This window comes from Saimiri boliviensis, chromosome 3, assembly GCF_048565385.1.
Source record: "Saimiri boliviensis isolate mSaiBol1 chromosome 3, mSaiBol1.pri, whole genome shotgun sequence".
Taxonomy (NCBI): domain Eukaryota; kingdom Metazoa; phylum Chordata; class Mammalia; order Primates; family Cebidae; genus Saimiri; species Saimiri boliviensis.
Window position 1 is genome coordinate 172,893,599 of NC_133451.1, and position 21,169 is coordinate 172,914,767.

At 33.2% G+C, this 21,169-nt stretch overlaps 1 protein-coding gene across 2 annotated transcripts in view; it reads left to right on the forward strand.

Annotated features, from left to right (window-relative positions):
• Positions 1-21,169, forward strand: part of FBXO8 (F-box protein 8) — a 50,468-nt gene that overhangs the window by 24,155 nt on the left and 5,144 nt on the right. For both annotated transcript variants that reach the window (XM_010349369.3, XM_039479176.2), the window contains exons 4-5: positions 18,565-18,683; positions 20,584-20,780. In XM_010349369.3, the coding sequence (XP_010347671.1) occupies positions 18,565-18,683; positions 20,584-20,780 (316 nt within the window). The remainder of the gene's footprint in view (positions 1-18,564; positions 18,684-20,583; positions 20,781-21,169) is intronic.

Below are 21,169 nucleotides of genomic sequence, written 5' to 3' on the forward strand. Positions count from 1 at the left end.
CTGAGAAAAAACAGTATTTTAAATTATTGCTATGTGACGTAGTCATTTTTCTTCACCTTACCATGTCATGTTCTAGCCTTTCTACCTGCTCACTTTGTATAGCAGCATCCATGATATGTGTTCAGCCCTCTACTGACTTGATTACAGTATTAGTGCATTATAAGTAGAGAGCACAACAATTTGATAATAAGAGCAGAGTGTGTTCATCAGGTTTTATCTGTAGCAGTTTTTTCTGTTTATTGTTTTACCTTAGTAGCGATGTTACTTTTATCAAAGGTAATCATTGAGAATGTTGTTCTAGTTTCTGACAAATCAAAACAATGTCTTCAAATAATGCCTTTAACAGTATAATTCCGTGTTGGCATAGGAACTATTTATAGGTTCTTTTATAAAATTAAAAAATTTTGTATTATTTAATTATTTCTTAACATAGCATGTAATAATGATCAAAATGTACAAACAACTTTTTCACTGATTTTTTTTTTCTATTCTTATTTTACTATGTCCTGGAAAAGTTCAGATTTTCAGAAATGTTTAAATATTTACAGATTTATTCTTAGAAATCTAAGTGAAAATTATACAGCGCTCAGAACTACTACTTTTGGGTGCATTATTTTTTGTAGAAAAATTTAATTGGCAGCATTATTTTAATTTACCTAATTTTCAAAACCAACTTTCTTTTCATTTGTTGTTGCGCTATTAAGGACAATTTAAATCATGTAGCCAAATATTTTCTAAGTTACCTTAACTTCTGTTACAATTAGGGAAATGTTTCTCCTATGTAAAATATTTGAGTCTTAAACAAAAATACCAATTTTATAAGTATGCATATTATAATACCAATGATATCATTTTTTAATCAATTGATTTTTACTTATTATATATGGTTTATTTTTTGTTAAATTTTTATGGTACATAAATTTAAAATACAATGCCATTGCAAAGGTTTACTGTTATCCTTCTTATCAGTTGTGTATCAGAAATATAACAAAGTATATATATTGTAAAGCCAGGTATAATATTTAAATTGAGGTGTTTCTTTTCTTTCATCACTATTTAAAGAGGTATTACTGTCAATGAATAGCAACTGATACCTTAATGAAATTAGAATGATTTCTACAAAGTTCAAATTACACATTTACCAATATAATATTCCTTTTTAGAATCTAATGGTCATTCTCAGAAAGGCAAATAAATGGATAAACTATTTACCATAAATTTAAATGTCATTACTTGTCCCTTTATCACACATTTTTTCTTATGCCTTTTATTATAAAATATACTTACTTGTTTTCACCTGTTTTTGGTCAAGTCCCAGTTATCTTCCATGTAAACATATGGCAACATAAGAATGTCAGTTTTTTGATCTTGTACTGTGGCATACCTGCTCTTACAAGACATTCTGTTGCACATAAATATTCAAATAATGGCATACTTTTAGAGACTGTTATTCTTAATTATTTATTTAGACTTAACATTATTTGTTGCTAATTAAAACAGTTCATATGATGATTATTTTGCAGTCTAGGTCTGATGGCTCACGCCTATAATCCCAGCACTCTAGGAGGCTGGGGCGGGCAGATTACTTGAGCCTAAGAGTTTGAGACCAGCCTGGGCAATATAGAGAGGTCCTGTCACCACAAAAAACAAAAACAAAAACAAAAATTAGCTAGGCATTGTGGTGCATGCCTGTGGTCCCAGCTACTAGGGAGGCTGAGGTAGGAGGATAACTTGAGCCCCAGCAGTCAAGTGTGCAGTAAGCTATGAGACAGGCCCTGTCTCAGTGATGATAATCATAATAAAGATATGTAGCCCCAGAGGTCAAGAGTGCAGTAAGCTGTGAGAGTGAGACCTGTCTCAATGATCATGATCATAATAAAGGTATATATTTTGCATCAGTCTTTTGAGGTAATTGAATGATGATTGCTGGAGTAAAACTGAGGCAGAATGGTACCGTGTTTTACTGTACAGTAACATAAGAATCAGGAGAGGCAGCTGTTGTCAGCCCCAGTCTTATGCCCATTTAATCAGGGCATGCTGGCTCCTGTCATAAATTATTCTGCTGTTGAGTAAAAACTGTCATCTTCAATTCATATCACTTTCAAATGTTACATTCTAAGAGAAATGTAACCTGGTAAGTACTAAGTTGTAGATTGTTACAAAATCAGAAAAGTTGGATGTAACTGCTGATACCGATTATGGTAAGTAGTCATTCCTTGCTAAAAGAATGCCAATTAAAAAAAAAAATTATAAAGCAATCATTTTTACACAAAGATGAAAATATACATGGGTCTTCATATACTAATATATGAATAGGTTTAAATATCTAATTTGGAAAAGCTAAATGTAAAAATAGGTTTTCATCTTTGCAGCTACGAATATCAGACTATACAGTTCTTGTTAGTACCTCCTCTAGAGTGTTTGGAGAGGGGGCAGAGAAAAGAGCTATAATTCAAGTTCTTTTTGTATCTGACATAATTTTTTAAAAACAAACCAAATATTTGTTAAGAGAGGGGATTCAAGTTATTAATTAAAATAAGATATTTACATCTTCAGATTTTACTTATCTATCCTACCTTCCATTGTTATTGAGAGTTGGCTGTATTTTTTTTTTTTTTTCACTCCCTGGCCTGATTTAAAGATACTCAGGAATATTCCAGAAGCACTGAATTTACCTTTCTAAAAGGTCCATATAATACTGTCAAGAGGCATAGAGCTGAGCCACTCAATGTTTCTCGTGGTTCCAAAATTCTGATTCTATGCTTTTATGAACATGTAATTTAGTAGGTGTTACCTAATAGCAAAAGAGAATGCTATCTTTACCAGAATACACTTAGAAAATATTTAGGGAAAAAAGGACATTTCTATATACTTAATAGGTTCAGAGAAATGAGGGGAGGCATTTCAATGACTATATTCTGTATTTCTTTCATTGACTAACATAAATAATGTAAACTTGGCTAATTGTTTATCAAGTCACGACTTCAAAATTGAAATCCTGTAGGTGAAAGAGCTATCCTAATAAATGTTCTTATATAGCACTTATCTGTATGAGTCATACTGTAGCCAGACTTTAAAATGACTCTTGCCACGTTTTTTGAGTGCTCAAGATTAGGGGGTACTTTTTGGAGACTGTATTTTGTTTTCCTTTTCCCCACTTACTGGAGCACTGTCATCAGACATATTTTGGGTTCATTTAACTCTGAGCAGTAAATTATTTTTGATGATATGTTTAAATATGTGATGTTTATTGCAAATACCTGAGATAAGATGTATTGTATATAATTGCCTAGTATTGTAAAAAGTCTACTTTTCCATAATTTCCAGTATTGTACTTAACATTTTTCATAGCAAGCATCATTAAAATATTATAAAATTAAGAATACTTACAGCCACAGGGAACAAGATTCTCCAAAGGACACCGTTCATGTCACGGATATGGGTAACCAAACTCCACAGCAGCTGCTGGCAGTGGCTCATGGGGTGGGGGAGAACATCTGCACAGTTTGTGGTACGATAATCTAGCACGCTGTTGTACTATGCATGACGTTGTGATCTCAGCTGTATGTAACGTCTTGATCTTGTGCATGAGCTTGTGTACTTCGTGTCAGGTGTCCACATTCTAGTAAAGGAATGTGCTGAAAACCATCTATTTACATTAAGTTGTATTTCCCCTGCATGTACAAGTTGTGTGTGTCAATTTTATTCCACTTGCCGAATATAATAATTTTATTTAATAACCAGTAAACTGTATTACTCATACTCCAATGTATATTAAAACATTTTCTCGATATAGTTATTTTTAAATTTAGAATCTGAAAAATTGGTCATGAACTGGTTTAACTTTAATATAGGCTTATTTTTGTTTGTGTAAATGTGTTTTTAAACAGTTTTTTGTTTTGAATATCCTCATTGGGGTCTGATAACAAAAGTTTTTTATTTATTGACTAAGCATATTTTTTGTTATTCATACAGAAATATCCACATGCATATAATTTGATGCATTTTACTAAATTCATCTTGAATATATTATAAAAATATTGTAAATTTAACCTATCCACATGTTTTAGATAAAAATGAATATGCAACTTATTTTCAAGATAATGTATTACTTTTGTTATTGGACCAGCTAAAGTATGAACAGGAAATTTGTAGTTCTCCATTATAGAAACCATTTCAGGAATATATATTCAGGTTTTATGAATGGTATCTCAGATATATGTTAATGACTTTTTGCTCCAATGTGCAATAACAAAATGGTCATTACCATTATGTCATAGCATAGCAATGGTGGCAAAAAATTAACTTTTATACCTAGGGAATGAAATCCTTCATGGGTATTATTAGAATGTATCAATAAGCATTTCCCAAATGCATTCTTTGGGAATACACAGTTAAATAGGAATTCTTAGTCTAATTTAAACATGATAGATTGTGATTAGTTGGTTTATTTACAGATTAACTTTTACTTTGCTGCAGATTGTGACTGTCTAACAGGGGAGGTGTTGTATACAATATATATCCAATTTTGTTTGACTTGGTGTTCTTTTTTAGGGGGAGGAAGGTAAAAACATACCAGGGTATACACTTTGAGATAACCTAGTATAGATTATCCATAATCTTACTGTGTGTAAATAAATATTTTAGAATGGTTGAAATACCCTGTTGTTCACCTACAATTATCTGATGTAATCTTCTCTCATCAAAATCTGTGGGTCTATTATTGTTTTCTTTCCTTTGGTCTGATAGTACTTACTACAAAACAAACAAACAAACAAAACCCTGAAAGTTGAACTGAGTCTTGACAGACTAGAGATTTTTCCATTTTATATTTTGATTACCATCTGATTAGGAAAGGGAAGTGTTACTTTGGGCAATAAGGGTAAGACAATAAACCTGTAAGCAATATTAAATTCAAATAACTGCCTGTACACATTGATATAAGTATCTGTGTCAAATAATTTGTAACTAACAGACCATTCATCATTATTTCCTTGATATCTCATTCTCTGTAGTAACTCTTAAATCTTAGTACCTCCTGCAATACAGAGGTTTTGCTAATGAAGGCTGACAGGCCACTAAGATAGTTTTTAATTTGGAAAATGTACACTACCTTTTGAGTTTTACCCTTAGTTCTATACATCTAGAAATTTGACTTTAGCTTTCTACTGAAAGTGAATCTCTCAGGAATAAACTTACAGGTAGTAGAATGTTAGCCAGGTTGACAGTAAGACACATACTTCAAACAATGCCAGATAGTATAAAGAAAGAGAAAAATAAACTCAAAATTCTAATTCTTGGTTGTGATATAAACTAAGATCTAGCTAGGAAAAATTGAGTCCTCAGCACTCTTCATAATGCTACTCAGCTCAACATGTTCCACATTTTATGATTGGCTTCTTTCAGTACCCACTTCTCCCTGTATGCATCAGCTAAGATGTTTTTGGCTGCAAGGAACAGAGAACCCAAACTGTGACTTAAACCCTTTACATTTGTTTACTTCTAAAGAGTCCTGGAGGCAGGTCCGTTATTTTAGTGAGGTGTTGATCTCATGATCGACCCATGGTGTGTTGACTTTCATTCTCCCTTGATAGCAAGATGCCTACCACAGCTCAAAATACCACTTGCCTTATGACAGTGCCCCCAGTGCAAAGAAAAAGCAGAAAAAGTTTTCTCCTCATATTCCTTATACTTATTAGGGAGAAAAATATTTTTCAGAAGCCTTCAACATGCTTCTACTCATTTCTTATAGAACATAACTGAATCACACAAACACCCCTGGAGCACTGGAGAACAGAATAGAAAGCTTACATGATTGGCTTAGACTTATAATTAGCAACTGCAGCTAAGATGCTAGAAGAAATTTAAAAAGGGAAATGGCCTTTGTTAAGGCATCCAAGCATCTGTAACACGATTTTAACTAGTGATCCACTTAAAAAATGTGTGATTCAGCCTTCCTTATGTCTGGTGTCTTCTGGATTAAAGGCCTTAGTATCTAAAGGATGAACATTGGCACCAGTGGCACAGCAATTTGACTTGGTAGCTGACTTTACCTTCTTGCCATTTTAAGTCTTGCTGCTACTACGCAAACACATCAAAATGTTAGAAAGGAAGAGCAGGAATATGCAGAGAGGTAGTTACGCTGTGGTTGAAGTGGTTAAGCCTAATAAGTGGAAGGAAATAATACTATTCAGTGTGGCAATAGAAAAGGATATAGGTGGAACTCAAGAGATCTCTTGGAGATCTTTCTAATGCTACTATATGCTATGGTAAAAGTAATTTTTTTAAAATCACATTGGGCCTATACAGGCAAGGCTTGTAACCCACCATTTAGACTTCTCACTAGGGAAGGCACCTCAACCAGTTGTGTGGCTGGTTGCATTCCTAGGCTCCAGAGTTGAATATGGATTATTCTAAACTCCATTCCCTTTGGCTTTTATGACATCTGTGTAATCTACCTCTGACTCATGAGGTTGGAAAAGGTGTATGTAGAGAAAGATTTTTTTGGGGGGGTTTTATTTTGATTGTTTTCTTGAGACAGTCTCACTCTGTTGCCCAGCCTAGAGTACAGTGGTACGATCTCAGCTCACTGCAGTCTCCACCACCCGGGTTCAGGTGATTCTTGTGCCTCAACCTCTGAAGTAGCTAGGATTACAGACACATGCCACCACACCTGGCCAATGTTTTTTTTTTTTTTTTTTTCAGTAGGGACAGGGTTTCACCATGTTGCCCGGGCTAGTCTGGAACTCCTGGCCTCAAGTGACCCACCTGCCTCAGCCTCCCAAAGTGCTGGGATTACAGGCATGAATCATCATACCTAGCCTATTTTTTAGGTTTTAAAAAGACAAAACAAAGTAGTATTGTATGTGCATGCTCACATGCACAAGCACAGGCATCGTGTACACCTCTAGGCATTGGTATGTGAGAATACAATGACAAGACCATGCGCAGCCATCTGGTAGCCATGAGGGTTATTAGTTACCCTACCAAGAATAACAAGACTGGAAAGAAAGAATTGCATCTGTGATGCTATTTGTGAGCCTAACAACCTGGAGCCATATTTGTTTGGAACTTCTTGTTATGCAAAGTAATAATTTTTTTTTTTTTTTTTTTTTTTTTTTGAGACGGAGTTTCGCTCTTGTTACCCAGGCTGGAGTGCAATGGCACGATCTCGGCTCACCGCAACCTCCGCCTCCTGAGTTCAGGCAATTCTCCTGCCTCAGCCTCCTGAGTAGCTGGGATTATAGGCCGGGCGCGGTGGCTCAAGCCTGTAATCTCAGCACTTTGGGAGGCCGAGGCGGGTGGATTGCAAAGTAATAATTTTTAAGTAAATATATCCCCCTTTTTTTTGAACTGGGTCTTCTGTTATTTATAACCAAAAACATCCTGATGTATTATTGCCATTATTATTATCCAGACTCTTCGGAGTTTGAGATGTAATCCTGAATGCAAATTTTTAAAAATAAACATTGCTAGTTGGGTACAGTGGCTCATACCTGTAATCCCAGCATTTTGGGAGACCAAGATGGGTGGATCACTTGAGCCCAGGAGTTTTAGACCAGCCTGGGCAACATGGTAAAACCTGGTCTCTACAAAAAGCACAGAAATTAGCCAGGTATGGTAGCATGTGTCTGGAGTCCCGGCTACTTAGAAGGCTGAGGTGGGAGAATCACTTGAGTCTAGGAAGTTGAGGCTTCAGTGAGCCATGATCATGCCATTGCACTCCAGCCTGGTTGACAAAGCAAGATTCTGTTTCATAAATAGATATTGCTAACTATCCGTACCAGGTCAATTTATCTCCATATTTGCTGAAGGGAATTTAATCAGGGCAAAAGAAGGTAGGTGACAGTGAGAGGAGTCCCTCACCAAATATGGCTTAACTAGCTAACCCATCTGTAACAATTGTTTCCCTATAGGAGCTAAAATGCTGGAGTTCATGGCAAGCTCCTTCCCCTTGATCAGCATTAGAGTCAAAGTGAAAAATTTTGTCTCTCAGACACTAAATATGCTCCCCCTCTGCCTAGACAAGTTAATACCGTCAAGCGACTAGTTACAATTAGTCAAATGGTGCTGAACTGGAGATCATATTCGTTTTTTGAGAGTAATGTGGTATGTATGGAAATGTATGTGTTTATGTGTGTATCTATCCATCCAGCTCTTTTTTAAGATGATCCATCAGATGATTTTATGGTTAAGAGGGTAACTTTACCCTTTATCTTTTATGACAACTTTAGTTTACACCTTGCCCTCACCATACTCTATCCCAGCCACCCTTCTTGTCCCTTACCTTCCAGTGGTTTAGAATTAGTTCCCAGAGGAGGTTTGTGGACTCTGAATAAATCTTTCAGAAACTTCAAAGAAAGACAAATTTCCCAGGCCCTCTTTTAATCTTTATCTAGTTGAAAAAGAGATTCAGGCCTTGAAGTATTCCATAGTTTATTCATCAATCAAACCACGTGACGTATTTTGCTCTTGTTTTCTTCAGTGTGGTACGTGAGCTACTAATTTGCTATGTTATTGAGTGTGAATTGTCTAGGGTAAAAGCTGAAATTAGTGGATAATGTCTTGATCCTAGGACACATTTTTAAATTTCTAATATTAAAATATGATATGCTAAAATGAACAATCTTTTATTTGAATTTTACTTTTGTTAGCAATTTAAATTAATATAACTAGAGACTTTGAGTACATTGAGTATTTTAAGTACATTTCAAAGAAATATCTGTTTGCTTTTTATTTCCTTATCAATCACTACCTGACCCCCTCGATACCTCCCAGATATTTTTCCTTATCCAATGGGAATCACAGTTTAGCGAAACTTGATATCACTTTCTAGATTTAAGTTCTCAGCTCTAATGTCCAAGGTGTTTGCCTCTCCTACATGTCTTTCATGGATTTAGCAGTTGTTGTTACTAGCAGATGTTACTTCAAAACAGGAGTTTTGTATCAGAAATCCAAAGGATAATATTTCCTCAATTCTTGAATGTCATCAATTGTAAGACATCAATCAACTTACTTACAGTTTTTGAAATATGGGAGTATGAAGGAAACACTACCTAAAGAGCATTTTTTAAACCAGTTAACTGTAGTGTACATTTATCCATTAAACTATATAACGTTTTCTGCTTTTATATCGTAAAGTTTTTAAAGAGATGCCTTCTTTATAACAAAATTCCTAAGATTTCTGTAAATCTTTTTTGGTCATTAGCAGTTAAATGTAGCATCAAAGTGATATGCTACTTTTGATTATTTGGATTGTGACTCTGACCTTTGAGAATTCATAACTTGAAGTATTTCAAAGTGCACTGGGATTTTATCTACCTTACATATTTGATCCAACTTAAAGATTTTTTGGAAGGGTGTTGTTTTTGTATTTTTCCTCTGGTTGAATTATATAATCCTCAAAAGTTTACAGCATCTCTTGAAAGTCAGCTGGAAGCTTTGTACACGTAGATTCAAATATTCATTCAATGAATATTTATTAAGAGTCTCTACCACTTATAATTTATGTGATACTGACTCTGAGCAAGTTATTTAACCTCTGTGCTTCAGTTTCCCCTTCTGTAAAATGGGGACAGTAATAGTACTTACAACATAGTGTTCTTGTGAAGATTAAATGAAATAAGACATGTTAAACTTGCTTGTAAGTGTTCACCCAACTGTAACTGTATATTTATACTAAAGGTGCAACTACAACAACTTAAAATACTAAAAACAAGGCGCTGTTCTAGGCCTTGGGGTTCTTCCTCCTCTGGAACTTTTAGATTCTAGTAGATGACTATATGACACCTGACTAGTGGTCCTTCATGATGTATGTACTGATCACCTCGATTTCTCCTAGCTTTAAATGATACCTTTTGTCTTTATAATTGTAATTTCAAACACCTATATGCCATCTTTTGCATATACAGTAACGTTTTGTTTCAGTAGTGCTGCTGAGTTTAATCTTTTTGACATTTAAGCAGTAATTAGGGGTCCAGAGTTACGTTAAAATTAAAATATATATCTTGGCTGCAATGTTGGCAGGATGAACACATATATCATGATTAGGTGTATACATGTGCTGGCAGTGAAACTATCATGGAAGTCCCAATTGCTTCTGTGCTTGTCTATTAGTAAGACCTTTTTTTTTTTAATGTTGTTTACTTTAAAACTGAGAGCTGTTAAAATACATTTATAAATGTACATATTAAAATCTAGGTTATATGCTGAAACTAGTACTTATGAGTTAGTCATTTAAATAGTTGTATATATGCATATTGCAAATCCAGTATTTGTATGTGATTTTTATAAAGCAAGAATTATAAATTAGCTAACATCATTGTTAAATGTGTCACTTTCTCATTAGTTTCAGTTATTAATCATAACCTAATGGAGTTTTATCTCCATATTTTGATTAGAATGCTTTCTTTTTCTGATATAGAGACAGGTTAGATATAGAGGGGGCTTTTCCAAGAATCTTGACTCAGCTACCAGCAACTTTTTCAATAATAATTATAATAATGATTGTTATGCTTAGTTGATAGTAGTAATTTATCATTTAGGAAAGTCTTTCTTATATTGATTCATCCAAGTAACAAATGCGATTCTTTTGGGGGATATTAGAATTCACAGATGTGGTTCTTTTTCTGTTTGAGGCTATTAGAACTAATTAATAGGGACTTTTGATTATTTAAAACTTTAGATAATTAGGTTCATGTTATTTTGTTTGTCATTGCTTTTTCTCTCTTGAAAAATAAGCAGAAAGATCTGTCCTATACCTCCTCTCTGTTTTCTCTGGACTCCATTGGAGGGAATTTTTATTTTTATTTAGATTTTCCTTAAACTATCCCTCTTTTATGTGAGATTTTCTATTGATATATTTTAACTACAAATAATTTCAGGTGTCTGTGTCTCTGTCTGTAGCAATTCCTCAGCATCCTGCCCTTTAATATGTTGAAAAGTCTTCCATAAATTATTCTAGCTGAAATCTTTGCCAATTCAAAGTGTTTATACGTAAACTGGTTTCATATTATATGAAAGGTAAATGTAAAATCAAAACTGAATAATATGACTCTTCATTATCCTCTAGACAAAATATGGTATTATGTTTCATAACTATCAGAGAGAACTGGCTACAGCATACTGGCACTGTCTCTTTACAACTGCTAATTCTCCCACTTCACTGTGGACAGTGTGTGCTCTCTGTTCTTCCTCTGGAAGAGAGGAGATTGAAATCTGCTATTCAAGCTTAAAACTGACGTGAAAACTATCTGCATTTATTTCTCAATTTTCATTGCCCCCTTTCCTCTTTGTTCTGTGTAGCACAGAGCCTTCCAGTGAATAGCCCAGTTATGGGTTTCCCAGTGAGAGGAAAACTTAGTACTCATAATCTTTCTATCTAGGACAACTTTTAAAATCTGGGCATAGTTTTTACTTCAGTCTTGAATCTAGTGACTGTGTTAGGAATAGCTATTGTAATATTTATAGGCAACTTAATGATAAAAGCAGTGTGTGACATTTCTGTTATGTATGTGCTCAAGGTCAGCGTTAAACATAGAAGGACATGGAAAATTATGGAAGGCAGAAAACATTACAAAATTTAGTGGGTAGAATGAAATGAAATGACAGGATAAAAACATGGACACCTAATCTTAAACTTAGTAATTAAGAAATCTTTTGCACTTATTTTACTGGAGCTAAAAAGCAAGGTGTTGATTTTTTATTTGCAAAATAAATATCCTCAGATAAATTATTCTCAACTATTCACATTCTTTGGGGCCCACCCTTCCTTAACTGTAGAGCACATGTTCTCTGATTAAAGGGAGAGTGAAGACTTCTGGACTGATAAAAATTGATAGATTTTACATTTACCTTAGCAATTCTTGAAACACTTTGGAAAAGAAGAAATAGTATCAGAGCAGTCATCTTAGCGATTGCTGCTGCTATTTTCAGACAAAACAATGGGAATGTTCCCATTTGACCTGCAGATGTGCCGATTATTGTTTACTATTCATAACATATATTGTATCACTTAATTATTTGCCTTACCTTTAGTTTGTATATGTTACATTTCAGTTTAAATTTCACTGTGGTCAAATGTATACTTGAAAAATAATATATTCAGTTAATTTCATTGTGCTTAAAATGTATACTTGAAAAATAATATATCGGTTATCATATTGAAAGAAAAGTTAGAAATCTAGATTGAACTATTTGTTTAAGGGTTATTATTTTTTAATGTCTTCAAAGAAATTTTTTTTAAGAAAATTAAATGCAGTGTCCAGTTGGCTTTCTATTATATACTGGTCTGAGGACAGTTTTATTACCTGAAAAGTAGTTGCCATTGTACTAGATTTTACCTTGTACACAAGGACAAAATTGAACAAAACTTATTAAATCAAATTTTTTTCTAAATTTCTTTACTAAGTTGTTTTTTTGTGAAAAAAATTTAGGGTTCTCCCTAGTATGTGTATGTGACAGTTTTATTAGTGACACCAATAAAACAAAACAAAACATTATGTAACTTACAATGATACCAACTGGTACACAATGTTTACGCCGGGTGTCTGTGCGAGTAGCCAGTACTTTCAGTACCAATAATCAGTACTTTTTCATTTGGCTTTGCATGTCTAATTTTCTAGAATTCACTCTGCTCCCAAATATATATATATACTGGTTCTGAACATTTGTATGGTAGATTTTGCTTAACCCTAACAAGAGATGGGTTGAATTCACATTAAGTTCACCTAGATTCTCATTGCTGTTTGACACTCCTTGAGTTTATTCCTAGTGAATTAATTCCCAGTCGTACCCTGCATCATCGTTGACAGAAATCTTCACCACTTTGCCCAGGGATCCAAATTAGCCCTCTCTTTTCCAATGCTTCCCAGATAGTCCTCTCTAAAAAGGAAATCAACATGTTCTTTGTGTTCTGTTTTTTACTTTCTTACTGTAGCCGTCTCTGAACCAGTACTACTGTGCTGTCCTCCGGCTAATCATTAAAACTCCAGCAGCATTTTCAGACCTTTCCCCTGCTATCTTTGCTGCCCCTACAGCAAAATCTCTGGCACATCAGTCTTTTCCTGTCTCCATTAACTCTCTCTTTTTGTCTTCTAACATGAGTAGGTTGAAATTGTCATGAAAAAAAAAATTTTTCTCTTTTTTTTCCTTTAGTTTTGCCATTTATTTTTTCCTCCTTTGTACTAATACATTTTTCAAGTGAGTGACCAATACTGTTTTTTTTTTACCTTGAGCTCATTTCTTCATTTTCTTCTTATATTTCAGCCTCTGCAACTGTGTGAAAAGAGAACTCTTGAAAGTCACTTCTTCCTTTCCTCCCAGTCACCAAACTCAGTGCCCTCTTCCTATTTTAGTCTCCTTGAGCTGTCTGAAAGAAAAAGAAAACTAGCTGTGTTCCTTTTGCTAAGCACTTAGCCCGCTAAGATTTTTACTGATTAGAAAACTGAGGCTCAGGAAGATTGAGTCAATTGTTTGTGTTCATATCATCGTTAAGTGGCAGAACCATGGTTTGGTCCTTCTAAAAATGATGCTCTTTCCATCATACTGTGTAAATTGCACTAGACACCCTTTAACTCAAAGGCTTTTGCCTCTGGAATGTTCTTCTGTCGGTCTCTTCATTAACTACTCCCTTACTGATCCTTCTTATCCAAGATCCTGAACCTATATCTTCAACCTTCACTTTTAAAATATATCCTATTTCATTACCAACTGCATACTATGCCTTTCTAGTTATATCTGTCATCACCAAAAATGAAACATTTCTAAAAGCTAACTCATCATTGTTTTCGTCAAATCAACACCCTCTATGACTTTATTTTTGACCTATCCAACATTTTTCTGTCAGTCATTTCCCTCTTCATCTAAGCCAGAAACATCAACTATCTTTCACTTTTCATTGTGATAGCCACCATATTTATCAAGTTATTTTCATATATGTAGCATATTTCAAGTGCTTTTTAATATGTTCAGACCTGGATATATATAGCCTACTATCTATTTTTATTTTTTCAGTGGGTGCTCTGCTGAATAGCCTACTATCTAATTTTTCTTTCATTATTTTTCTTTGTGTTCCTGCCAGATTCACATTGCAGCCCATTGCTTCATCAGGTTTAAAGCCTTCAGAGGCTTCCAGTTAGATTTAGAATAGAGAATAAACTTCTTACCCTAAAATTCAGCCCTGTTTCTGTCACTGTCATAATCTGGTTGTAGACTTGATCTCACACCCAAAATATATCCCCTTTCCTAAAAATAGTCTTTAAAAATTTTATATTACTTTTGCTTATATAATACAGTATTAACTGGAACATTCTTCTCCAGTGTTCCCCTCATTCAGAGCTGTCTAAACCCCGTACATTCCTTCAGTTTAATCTCTAGCAGGAAACCTTATCCAGACGTCCTATCCCATAGTGATTTTTCCTTTCATTGAACTACTGAAACACTTATTTATCATAAGCATTCATTTAGAGTTTTTTCTACTGCCATATATTATTGATATACCTTGGCACATGAGTGTATTCTAGATGTTTATGTATGTGTCTCATTGCCACAGATAAACTTTAAATTTTCTTAGGACAAAACTCTGTCTTACACTGCTCAGTGTCTATCACTGAGCACCTTGCATATCACACCTTGTGTTTAACATATTTTAAAAATAAGATGTAGATAGTCAAAGATGACTACCAAGAAAATAATAAAAAAAAATAAGATGTAGATAATGTATTGTATATTTCATGTTTTAAAAAGCATTTTATATGTAAATATGCACAGATATAAATTTATCTGTTTTACAAACTAGTCTCTAGGCATTCATCTTTCTGTCTAAATGGAAAATGAATTGCATACTTTTGTTAAAAAATTAAATTACTAGGAAATTTATATTTAGTAGCATGAATATTATTTACCATTTGTTATTTTCCCAAGAAATATGTGGCTTAATATCTTTTTTCATAAGAAGAATTTTATTTACCCACTATAACTATCCTTTAAAACTTTTTTTTTTTTTAAATATATTTTGGCCAATAGTTTCCTTTCACCTGAAAAGAGCTTATCTCTATGCTTGGAGATAACTCTCGGGTGAATCATCATGGTTTTAGCCCATTGTAGGACTGACACCATCAAGATTCATCTCAGAGTTATCTGACAAAACTATCTTAGAATCCTCCCCACATGCAAAAAAAGGAACTACATTGTAACTGCAACAATTTAGCTAATTCTAAAAGTTGAACAGAGTTGGAAATGGGAGTTAAAATATATATAGATTAAACATTTAAATTCAAGTAGTTCTAAGTTTGAAGCTTAATCTTATTTTGAAAATGTAAAAAAAAATTGAAGCAAGCAAAGACAAATGATTGATCTTTCGAACAGCTCAGCTGAAGTTACAAGCATGCCCTTCCTTATGTGATACTAACCTGTCTGCCTATAATTGACATTCCCTGACTTTACTTCTATATTCATCTAGCTTAGGGATTTGTAACCTACAGTCCTTAGATGGAAGTTAATTTCTGTTTTACAAAATGTTAATGTTCATTATTCAGGGAAGAAGTTCTAAAACTTTCCTAGTACCCAAAAGGATCCATAGCCCCCCAAAAGAGCTTAGTATCTTTACTCCAACCACACACATCTTTTCCTTTGTCCTTGTGACACAACCTTTTAGGTATCCTAAAGTCTTAATCTTTTCTTCTTTCCTAAGTATATCTTCTCTGGCCTAATACTCCTACATCCCTCAGCTCTTTCTTATATAACATGAATTCTACACCCTTCAGCAATCTCACCAGGCCTTGATTTCCTTTATCCAGGTAAGTCCTAATTTGTCAGTGTGCCTCCTAAAATGTGGCACCCAAAATTGGACACTTTTATAGTCAATTATGTAGATGATGCTGAGCTACAATCTTACTTTTTCAGAATGCTACATATATATTAATATAGACTAATGATTTCCTTTGCATGTGAGACACTGCACAGACATGCATGCACGTACACACTGCTCAGAGTTAGTCCTGACTAATCACTGATATGCTATGTGGTCTAGGAGTTTCTATGTACCATTCTTCTAATTATTTTTAAAAATGCTTATACCACTTACTAAACAAATGTATAGTTATTCAACAGACCTCATGGTGTTTTGTGTTTTATTTTTTTGTATTTAATTGTAGATTGGTGCAAGAGTGATTGCAGTTTTTGGACATTACTTTTAATGGCAAAAACTGCAATCACTTTCGCACCTACCTAATATAAAAAAGATGCACCTACCTAATAAAAAGATAAGAATTTGGATGACTTTCAGCTTGCTTATTAGAGACAGTTATAATCTGGTCTCATGTTTTTTTCTATTTGTTGTTCCTTTACCATTCACTTTGTAAGAACTTCGAAGGTAACCTTCCTCTCCAAAGGAATCCTAGGCCTGAAGCTGATGCCTCTTTTCCTCATAAAACCAACAGAGTTGGCTTATTTCAAACTGTGTTCCCAGTTTTCAGGATTGGATTTAAAATTCTTTGTGCTCTTGCCTACTCCTGTGTATTTGATTGATTTGGGAGAACTCAGATTAGATACAAGATTCTCAAAATGTGTTTTTCATAAAACAGAATATGGCTAACAGTATATTTTTATGATTTTTACATGAGGCAAATACCAATGTTAATTTATAACTAAGTATCACCAAATGATATTAAAGTGGCATAGATTGTATACCTAGGTAATTAGATATCATTAATGTATAATGTTAGTAGGTTTATTTATTTTGCACAGTTTTTAAAAAGTAGCTTAGCATTAGTTCTACATCTCAGATACTGATTTAGGAAAGCATAAAGAATCTGTTAATTAATACTTAATTGACATTGTTTTTAAATCATTTCAATTAAAATTAAATACTGGAAATAATTCTGAAATATTGTTAAGCTTTTACACTGAGGAATTTTGGAAACAAACCTGATTTAACTTTTGCTAAGTAGATCAATTAAGTATACAGTCAACTCTCGATTATTCAAACTAATGGAGGAAAGGATAGAACAAGCATTAATGTTTCTCTAGTTGCTGCCCCCTCGGACAGTTGCTTAAAGCCTCATTCCAAAGAAATATTTTGGCTTTCCATCTTATCCTATTATATTTTCTAGCCCGTGTATTCAGGATTTAGTCGGAAATGCAGGTTACAACCGAGTTGGCAAGAAAGTTTCATGTTAGCACATTCTGCTTTTCTTCATGTACATTTTTAAAATTAGCGCCTTAGCATTGCTGTTGTATTATTAAAATTCACATGAAAATTTGATAGAATTGCTAGTAGGATATTATGTTGGTGGCTCATAAAGGTAGTTTTATATAAAAAGTCTTATCTTTGAATTGCAACTCACAGATAATTAGAACTTTTCAATAGCATTACCTCATGGTACCAAATAACTTTAAAAATTTTTTAACATAAAAAATTTAATGAGAATGTTTTTATCTTGAAAAGGTTTTTATAGAAATTCTTCAACTTTTGAAATTCTTAATGTGTGTAATATTTCTGAGTACTATGTAAGTGTTTGTAAAGTGAAGAAATGCCAAAGGAATTTATGTGTGGAAACATGTTGTGTGTATATAATACGTCATTTTCTCTACCAATTAACAGCACATAGTGTGCTAGTATCCAGACATAAGTATTCATGGGAATGCATGTATCTGGATAACCACAAGTTGAAATAAACCCACCTGCCTTTTATTTCAATAACTGCACATTCAAATCCAGCTAAGACATTTATTTGAATGTGACCTCTGTATATGTGAGAGAATACTGTTTTCAGCATTTGAGTTTTTTTGTTGGTGTTTTGTTGTTGGTGGTTGAAATCTAAAGTAAATACAAACTTAAGGATAATGCTTCTCTGGAAAACTTTGCATGCAGAGAAAAGGAAATTCAAAGATAAATCCTATGAAAAACATTGAATTGTTTTGTCTTATTATGTTTTCCCTCAGTGTGTATTGTAGCTAGTTTCTTGTAGAATGCAGCAATGTTTAAAGCCAAAGTAGTGCAACCTATAAATTGACTTGGAGTTGGGACTTCTCTAAGTTAAATAATTTAATGTTTTTATTCTAGAATAAAATTGCTAGTCTTTCATTTGGAGTATTTTTAATTGCTAGTCTTTCATCTGGAGTGTTTTTGAAGCTATTTCCTTGAAGGGCATACTACAATATATATATGAACTTTAAGAAATCATGTTTTCTATTAGACAGCAGAAGTGTTCGTTACAAGGCTTGTTTTAACGTTTGTATTGTGGTTTCATCTGCAGCTTCCTTCCCCAAATTAGGCTATATTTCTGTATAGTTAGTTTTACCTGACATGAGCCTGAAAATTAAATAAGATTTCTCTAGCAGTCTTAACTTTGAATTTCCTGCTTTTCATTGCATGTAAACATGTAAACTATCAACCACAAATAATAGTTTCAGTTCAAGTTCTAGCTTGTATTTGCATGATAAAGCTACAAAAAGTCTCTTAATGCTGGAAAGAATTTATAGCTACTGTTCTGCTGTTGCCTAATTGTTAAAATGTGTAAATAAAGACAATTTTATTTATGTAGACTTGTCTTTATGCCTTAGGGAGTGAACTACTTTATGTCCAAGGGTATCCTAGATGATTCGCCAAAGGAAATAGCAAAGTTTATCTTCTGTACAAGAACTCTAAATTGGAAAAAACTGAGAATCTATCTTGATGAAAGGTAAAAATGAAAATTAACTTTTCATCTGAAATAAGTTAAATAATGCTTTTGATGAGTTAAGTTTTACTTTAAAAACTAATACCACATAGTAATCATCTGATTGCAAAATTGAGTAAAGACAGGGAAAAGATTCCTATATCTCATGTGTCATTTCTTTTATGAGCTTTAACTTGCTGATGAGGAAGTTGCCATTGTAAAAGTAAGAAAAAGTCTAACCCCAACATCTTTGTAGTAGCAAACCAAAACAAAATATTTTTGAGGAATCTGCAAACCTGACTTTTTAAAATAAGTAGCCATAATCTAAGTGTTTATATTGGTAAAAGTTCTGAATTATGAAATTAACTATATAAAAACCTAGTGTAAAGACAAACTATAGTCATAAATCCCAAATCCTGGGGAATAAAAGTTGTGTGTATATATATATTTGCATGTAGATACTAATAGAAATGTCATGCTCAAATGTGAAAATTATGAAAATGTAACATGTAGCAGTATTTTACACAGAGATGATGATTAGTATACTGTTCTGATTTGATAGTCATTCATTTGTACACTTTACTTTTTGTTATTAATGAACATAAAATATTGGGACAACATTTCGATGCAACATAACTCAACTACCATTTAAAAAATTATAGATATCATGCTAATCTAATGTATGGCTTCAAAATATGTTTACCTTCATTGTAATTCTCAAATTTTTGTGTATCTCGGGATTTTTCAATAACAATCTAAATGTTCATTATATTATAGAAACTTTGCTAGAGTAGTAGTCCACGGACGATTAAGACATTATCCCTGACTTTGAGAAGTTCACAGTTCAGCATACTAGTCATTCAAAGATGTAAAGATGGCATCAAGTTTTTTATGTTGAAGTGCCGAGTACCTAGGGATTCACAGGGCTTTTTTTCTTTTTCTTTCTCTCTTTTTTTTTTTTTTTGTAAAGAACCTTCCCTTTTTGTAAATATTTTAGGCTTTGTGGGTCATACAGTCTTTGTCACAGCTACTTATAACTCTGCCATTCTGTGGTGAAAGCAGACGTAGACAATACATAAACAAACTAGTGTGATTGTGTTCTAATAAGCTGTATTTACAAAAGTAGGCAGCAGGCCAGATTTGGCCTAGTAGCTGTAGTTCGCCTATTCCTGTTATATGAAATTGGTAGAAGTAGAAGATTATGATTATATAATCATGGTTGAGTTCAATAAGAACTGTAACAAAATGTGACTCTATATTGGAATGCTAGTGATTTTTAAAAATTATATATACACACACAAATATTTATATTATAGTAGATAAGCTAAATGTTTATGAATAGGATTGTTGTGTCCATTAGATAGGACACTGTGAAGCCATTTAAAAAAAAATTAAGTGAATCTAAGTGTAAAGGTTTAGAAAGCTGTCCACAATACACTATATGAGAAAAGCAAAAACAAATTCTAAAACAACACATAGCATATATAGGCATTCTTAAAAGTCTATATAAATAGTTATTACTCTGGAGATGTGAATTGGTATAAGTGGAGACTGTCATTACTTTCATAATTTGAAAAATAAACAATTTTATTGCTATTTGGATTTAACCAAGAAGAAACTTAAGAAGTTACTCATTTTAATACTACAAAATTCCTTTTTTCTTCATTTTAGGAGTAAAATTACTAGGTTTTACCTTGTTTTGTTTTGTTGCAAACTACTCATGAGATACTTCAAAGTTAACTGCTCAAATAATCATACTTTGTTTTTTTAATTTTAGGAATTATATATACTTTTATAGGATTAGCTAATCTAGTAATCAATAATAAGGTATTTTTATTCAAAAAATGTCAATGTGTTGTTTTTTCTTATCACTTTTTAAATGCAGAAAAGTTAACTAAAGCTGTGCCTTTTTTTCTTTCTATAGGAGAGATGTCTTAGATGACCTTGTAACATTGCATAATTTTAGAAATCAATTCTTGCCAAATGCACTGAGAGAATTTTTTCGTCATATCCATGCCCCTGAAGAGCGTGGAGAGTATCTTGAAACTCTTATAACAAAGTTCTCACATAGGTTCTGTGCTTGTAACCCTGATTTAATGCGAGAACTTGGCCTTAGTCCCGGTAAGAATATGTATATTAATAGTGCATCACCCCCTGCCCACCTTTAGGTAAAAACAGAGACATACGAGACGTTTGTCTCACTGTGGGGACAAATATTCTCAGTAATTAATTACAAGTACTTGTTTTACTGTTTGTAGCACTGATTGACCACATCATTTATGTGAGCTTAGAAAAAATAATTTGTGATAGCTATTTGCATGTGAGTGTGTGTGTGCATATATATATATGTACATAGCTATATATATATAGTCATTCATATATTTTATATATTATATAAATTTATATATATAAATGTCTATGTGTATAGAATATATATTACAAATTTATATATATACACAAATGCCTATGTGTGTATATGTCTATATACATATACCTAGCAGTATATACAT